Source organism: Xylocopa sonorina, chromosome 8, assembly GCF_050948175.1.
Source record: "Xylocopa sonorina isolate GNS202 chromosome 8, iyXylSono1_principal, whole genome shotgun sequence".
Taxonomy (NCBI): Eukaryota; Metazoa; Arthropoda; class Insecta; order Hymenoptera; family Apidae; genus Xylocopa; species Xylocopa sonorina.
The window spans coordinates 4,829,032-4,836,656 of record NC_135200.1 but is presented as its reverse complement, the minus strand read 5'-3'; the positions used below and the strand labels follow the sequence as shown (position 1 = coordinate 4,836,656).

General features: G+C 31.5%; 1 protein-coding gene across 3 annotated transcripts; it reads right to left on the bottom strand.

The window, feature by feature from the left end:
- Positions 1 to 3,349: 3,349 nt before the first annotated feature.
- LOC143425874 (serine/threonine-protein kinase GD17699) lies at positions 3,350 to 7,003 on the bottom strand. 3 transcript variants are annotated; one of them, XM_076898927.1, is made up of 6 exons: positions 6,689 to 7,003; positions 5,160 to 6,185; positions 4,877 to 5,054; positions 4,508 to 4,801; positions 4,179 to 4,421; positions 3,350 to 3,772 (listed from the first exon to the last, which is right to left on the bottom strand). In XM_076898927.1, exons 2-6 carry the CDS (start codon positions 6,182 to 6,184, stop codon positions 3,494 to 3,496), a joined length of 2,019 nt encoding a protein of 672 aa, XP_076755042.1. In that variant the 5' UTR covers position 6,185; positions 6,689 to 7,003; the 3' UTR covers positions 3,350 to 3,493. The 3 variants fall into 3 exon arrangements, with proteins under 3 accessions (XP_076755042.1, XP_076755043.1, XP_076755044.1); XM_076898928.1 differs by having other exon boundaries at positions 3,350 to 3,769; XM_076898929.1 differs by having other exon boundaries at positions 3,551 to 3,759.
- Between the last annotated feature and the right edge of the window lie 622 nt (positions 7,004 to 7,625).

Here is a 7,625-nt window from a genome sequence, read left to right as displayed (position 1 = left end):
ACATTTTGTTTTGTGACGCAAGAGATTTAAAAGATATTTACTATTCGATGAATTTTGTAATTTAAGATTTAGTAAGTATTATATTATGTAAGATTTTATGTGACACGGAATTTAAAAGCAGAATATTATCTGCGTCGATAAATGAAATTTTTTCGAAATGTGGAAACTAATATTAAGACGACATTCAAGCCATTAATAAAATGTCAAAATCTAATGCATATAATATAATCTAAATAGTTAATATGTTCATATTAAACTATGTGGAATATTTAGCCATAACATCTAGCCAGTGTGTACTAATCTCTAAAAATTATTAGTTGAAATTAACATTGTACTTAAAAATATTAATCTTTATGGAGAAAAAAATAAAAAATAATATACATGGAGTAAGTCATGCAATTACGTTGGATTATATCTCTCGTTTGGTTATAAAACGAAAAAATGATGAAAGACAAAGTTCAACTATATATATACGAGGCTTACCCTTCTATTGCATTATTTGTTCGTGAGTGCAAAACAGTATACCTAAAAAATACAGATACAAAAGAAATTAAATTGTTATATAAAAAGAAGAACACTTCGTGACGTATTTGAAATTTTCTATAAAACACATACTGTATCCAACATATCTGTTTCCCGAATATTGTAACAAATTATTAAAATAAATTTCTAATGAAATATTGAATCATATTTTTAGAGTCAAAATGTTTTGAAAGATCTAGTCGTACAAAAAAGAAAGTACTGTAATTATAAATACTGTAACTATATTTATGAGCCAGAAATATTTATTAGGGTAATAGTGAATAAAAATTTTTTAATGATTTTTATCATATCTGTCTTTTAATCAATTCTTTCGACAGAAATAAACTGAGTACAATTTACAGCCAAGTAGAAAGTATACGCAGATATATAAATCCAATTATATTGAAGAAAATGAAAAAAAAGTAAAGAAAATAGCAATGTATATTCAGACCAAATTTATCATGTATGTACATAATAATATAAATAATTAAATTTCATATTTGGCGTAAATCGTTTTTGAAATTTTTATAACCTACGTCAGTGCTATCCAACTATATTTCCCACTCCGTCTTCATTACCATGGTTGGCGTAGAACGCTACACACATGCGCGCCTAGTACAAATATTTCCCGCGGAAATTAATCTGCCACCGTTTGTCTTACGCGCGGATTACGAAGAGAAGATTGAACGTCATATAAAATCATGAGTCACATACGAACTCTTTCTAAAATCTTTTTGTCTTATAGCGATGACAAAGCTGCATGATGAATTTCATCCATAGACAGCACTGGTCTACTACAATATCGCGTATAACTTGCGAATTAATTGTGCTTACGATAAAAAAGTACAATCATTATGTCTATATATGAATCAATCCTAGTACGAAATTTCATGATATAAATTAATTTTTTGTGTAAATTACGCGCGAGTTATGAAAAGGAATATTTAAATAATATTTTATAAACTTCTTATATATATATATATATACTTATTATATCTATGTATATATATACATCATTATAGTCAATAGCAATAATTGCATTAAAAAATATGGAAATTGTAGCGGGGTAACCACAAATGTATGTTCAAGCGACAAAGGGAGAATGATACAGAACTAAAATTTACAGTATATACTTCCTACAAAAATAATTTCACATAAAAAGCATTATGTGTTAAATCAATTCTCTGCTTGTTCTCATGTTCATTATTACACTTTCTAAGGTTTCTCGACCTAATTATCACCACCTTTGCTTTTATTGCTCTAATAATACGATGCACAATACTTTATAAAAATACTTATCCTCTAGCAACAGGTTGAATTACTTTTGAGCAAGCATACGCAACAAACTACATAAATAGTATTCATAATTACCGGCACTGCCACCCTTTGTCACTTGGTCACAAGGATTTTCACATTATTGATACAGTTTTCATCTCATTCTACAATCGTGTTCCGCTATTGGCTTACATCTCGATAAGAACGGAGCAAATTTCTACGCCTAAGTTATTTCAACGCTTGAACTATACGTACAACAATATATATCAAATATAAAATAAACTACTTAAATGCATTTGGCATGTTTTGTTTATGTGTGTGTGAAGCTCACCTGTTCTAACGTGAATTATTGATTATCATCAATATCTTCAATGTCTAAGAACAAATGACGTCACTTCCTTGGTTAAATCGACTTTGCACTTACGTTAGAATAATTATTACAACTTTGGACTCTTTCGGCGGATGTAGTCCCGCAGCTATAATTTTCAGTGTATAAATATATCTAATTACGTTCATTTTCTCCTATGTCCTTCATTAAAATTGGATTTACAATGTTAAATCTCTCTCCGATGTGAACACACTGCTTACTCAATTTGCTTCTACTGGCAGCTATTGTACTATCTACAACTGACCTTCCGTTTTTAATATTTGTTTTCGTCGAATTCTATTTTTGTGACAATATCGTGTTCCTATTTATATGCAACGATTTTCCTCTCTTTCATCCTGGCTTTTGTATTTTAATTTGAAATTCTTTTTCAAAAGTTGTGAAGTATAATGTAAGCTTCGCTTTTATATTTCTCATCTCTTACAATTTATCTGTAGACTTATGTTTCATTTGTTCCAACAATAATGAAAATTTCTGAAAAGCAATGAATTTATTTCTATACTTTTATAACATTGTTCCTGTGAATTTATATCACATTCTTATATATACTTTTCACGTTTGAATTGTTTTACATTACACCACGTTTTATTATTAATTTTTTTTTTTTTTTGCCAACTGTTTCTAGAATTTGAAATATATACTTTAAACATTTTTTAACGTTACGGTTGTATTATAACATATCGTTTGCTGTATTTTGTGGATTTAAACATGATACAGGCAAATATTTTTGCAACTTTGCCAATTGATTTTTTATGTCGAACATAACTTTAACGTTTAATAATGTACTCTTTGTGTAACTTGATTATTTATGAAATTATTTAACATTTCGCTCTTCTATTGGAATTATCAGTTAAACCACCAATTGATATCATCACTTTCAAGTTTCTTCATAAGGTACTGAATCTTTCTAAAGATGTATCCTCGTATATCTTTGACTAATTAGTGTAAATTTCGTTGATCCAGACTTTTCACAAGTATCTAGTGATTGACACTACCATTATTCATCTTTTCAGAGGACTGAAAACTTAATTATATCTTCACAACTCACAATAATTTGAATCGTAGAAATACTTTTTATAACTATTTAGCAACACTGAATTATCCATTTGCACTGGTAATTACCATTTTCAGGAATACTGCTCAAAGAAAAAAAAATTCCACTATATGATAACTTTAAATAATAATGGTAATCTTAATTTTTATTTAAATTGTTTATAAAATTGTCCATAGATCGACTAAAATTGTAAATATTCTCGTAAACTAAACCTGCACTAAGGAGATACAGGTTCCCGTTATTAAAGTCATTGTAACTTAATTTTTCTGAACTTTGTCATAAAATAGATCAATGCTTTTCGATTCTATTGACGATAAAACTTCACTCCGGTTATTCCTAATACTTGTCCTGCTGTCAGAAGCACCATCAGCTTCGTCTTGCGAACTATCATCCCGAACTGGGCGATACTTCTTGAAATCAAACGGGCTGGAGTCAAATTCGAAAATCGCCAACTTTATCGGCTCACGCTGATACCAGTGTTGCTCCGGCGGGTTGGTAGGTGTTGATGCACTGGTCTGCTCGCCTAGAAAGCTCTGCTGGTATACAGAGACGGGACAAACGAAAAACAAAAGCACTGCTACAGATACAGCAAACCACTACCGAAGCCTTTCCTAGCATTTCGCTTAAATAGCCAAGGGTAAAGCCATGTAATATAAATAGCAGTGGATTTAAGCTAATTTCGCGGTGAAAAAAATATATATAGTAAGCAAATTTGACAAATAACTATCAAGGTAGATATTTATACAATTAACACATTGAAAGCTAAATGACGCCCAAAGGTGTCAAATCGCGCTCAACGTGCTAAAAGGAAACTTTGCGATAAATATATTACACTAGTACAACTTCTTTATATTATTTTAAATTTCAAATAATAATAGTAAGCCATGCAAAATAACAAAGGAAAGTATTCTACTGTTTAAATTAATATATAATGACAGTTACCGCTAGCCAGGGATGATCAAGTACATCTTCCGCGCTAAATCTCAATTCGGGCTGTGTTTGAAGCATGTTTGAGATTAATTGTTTAGCAGACTCTGAAACATCGTCCCAGAATGGAGATCTGAAATCATACTGGCCACTCAAAATGCGCTCAAATAACTCCTCTTGCTTATTTTCTGGTGAAGCGAACGGTGGGAAACCACAAAGTAAAATATATAATATTACACCAGCTGCCCATACATCAATCTGCAATAGTTCAAATTCAATCTATCTTTTATGTTCATAAAATTAAATTTAGTAGTTAAAAAACACCTATTCATAAAATAGTATACCTTCAAACCGTATCCTGTTTCTGCAAGAATTTCCGGTGCTACGTATGTAGGTGTGCCGCAAACAGTGTATAAAGGTTCTTTTACAACTTGAGCAAGCCCGAAATCACATAATTTCAAACACCTAACGTGACTTCCATCCATCTCCACTAAAAGATTCTCAGGTTTAACGTCACGATGTACTATGTAATGCGAATGTAAATACGCTAACGCAGACGTTAAATGTCCAATCATTACGCTAGCTTCAGCTTCTGAAAATTTTGTTGCTGCAGCAATTACATCGAACAAATCACCGCCCTAAAATAAACATAGACATATAAGTCCACTGTGTTTCCTAAATGTAATGTCCTAAATCTGTTTAAGTAAACATACTTTCACAAGTTCCATAACTAAAAATAATTGATCGGTTGTCTCCTGTTCTGCGATCAAGCTAATAATATTCGGATGACAAACTTGTCGCAAAATGGATACTTCACTTGCCCACATTGTTTCTTTACCTTGACATTTATATTTATCTACAATTTTCATTGCGTATTCTGCACCTGTAGATCTGCAAAGCATTTCCTATGTAAATTTTCTAGTTTTATATAATTATAAGCTTATATGTATATGTATATATATATATCTTATCTCAATATATCTCAGTCTTACTTACTTATGAGAACAACGCCGAACCACCGCAAAATTACCTTCTCCTATAACATGTCCAACTGCATAATGTAAACGCAGTGGCTGAGGTAATATTAATGAGGAAGGACTTGGTGTCCGCACTTGTGGTGTAGTAAGCACTTTTTTTCCTGATTTACGTGGCATTCTAGGCATTGGACCACCTTGTCTTTTCGATGTCCATGGACACCTTCGAAAGCTCTGAACACTCTTAGATTCCTCAAAATCTAACTCAAAATCTTCTTGATTACATTTTTCAGGTCCATAAGCCACAAAAATATCATCATTTTCAAAAAATTGTTCTAAAGAAGTAACTTGTTGCCCAGACAAAGTAAAGACTTTTCTCACTGCTCCAGAATCTAATTTAACTGCTTCTGTAATTGCCTCCATTGCATGTTCTAAGCTTGGTGCATTTCTTTTATTCAACAGAAGACGTACAACTTTACGAGGTTTTGTACCATGCCGAATTAAAGTAATTATTCTTGCTTTCACACATAATGGTATTGCACTTATTTGTCTACCTGTGCCCGCTGGATATTGTGGTAAACCAGACAAAGAATTTCCCCTTCTAACTTTAGTAGAAGAATATTCCACTTTCTTAAAAATTTCCCCTTGTCCAGACACAACATAACATTTACCATCTTCCAGATCACTAATACTTTGAACTTTCTTTCCATCCATAGTATAAATTGCTCTAACACCATTTGGCAAAGTAACGCTTGATATTAGGGCTCTTGTTAAATCTGAAGCTAAACTATCAAAACTGCGATATCTCTCTGGAGTCACAGCCATTACAATACCGTTATAAAACTTGTCCCCGTTTCTAAAAAATCGCACTCTCTTCGCTTTTTTAGCCGATGGTGTCCGAATCACATTTAGAGAATGCCGCGAGCCAATGTCTAACATTCTTTCGTCTATACTCATTATATTAGTAGAACCCCCTAAATCTCCACTTCCAGAAAAATTGCTATCACCAGATGGTGAAGCACCTTGGCTCAATGGTTCTTCCATCATCCTGGACACAGAATATTTTCGATATGTACAATGTCATTTACATTAGAAACATGGTAAGGTATAGAAATAAAATTATTATACGTACTATTAGAATAAAACTGTACACATTATTTTTATACCGCACAAATTGGAAAATAAGTACAAACTAAAATGTTTACTATCAATTATTGACTGCGTAAATGGGAAATTTGTTCAACTTAGTCATACAGATTTTTTATCACTTTATTATTGTAGATGTTGCAACTAAAATTTTATGAAAAGATAGAGAAAATATAAAGTTAGCTAGTTTAAAATAGATCCGAACTTTCGTAATTGATGTTCCACGTTCAAAAATTTACGAACGTAACATGATGACAAGAATATTTATTCATTTTCGTAACGTACTTAACCTTCTCTAACTGCATCATGTATGTACACAAATACAAGATACGAATAAACACTAGTACACGAAGTCATTTGTTGATGACTAGAACTTACTAACAATCAAAACGTCTGTCCACATACCTGCCCGACGAGCAGAATGTTCTATTAAAAAACAGATGAAAAGCCAACTAACGAACGAATGAATCACCACTGAACTGACATTTTCATAGCAACCATAACGCGAATACTTTATACTAAAAGCGAGAAATCTCGCTTTCGAATTACACTAAAAGAATTTCCCTTTCTGTTACACCTAAATCCCATACAATTGTTATAATTTCCGTTTCTATCGCAACACACTTATTTTGTTTTCTACGAGAGAATAGTTTGACCTGCCAAACTCTATAAATAAAGTGGCTTATCAAAGAGAAACCGGAAGACCGGAACCGGAAGTGTAAAGAAATTAGAAGGGTGGAACGTAAAGCCGAGTAAATGAGCAAGCTACTTCTTATTAATGTAATCATGAATAATTACTATGTCATTGTGCAAACGACCGTACCTATGATTTATTTTGCTAGAAGACATTTCATTTGTTATTTAATTACATCAACAAATAATTGCATTTAATAATGTAATATACCACAAATTATACGAAGGTAAATCTCATTAAATTGTATAATACGTAAACCTCTAAGTTGTTATAAGACTACGGTAGAATAACGATGAGAAAATCTAATTACATTGATTAATGTATGATAGATTATAACATTTCTAAATTCAAAAATGTAGTTGTATTCATTCTTTTACACTAGTCGTTTTCTATTGCATAATTGGTGAAATATAACTACATATAGATAGTAGTAGGACGCTACATAATCTGTTAGTTATTTAATTTTGATTAGTATTCGTTATTACGTTCAATGCTGTTGTAAAATTATGCGCAATGATTTTGTAAGCAAGTCCAATGATCCATACATAAATAGCATATAAAACAACATTATTATGTCTAATAAAAAAGCAAAACATAACTGTTTAAAGTTCATGATAGCTGTGATCGACTAATTTTTGAAATCCTACG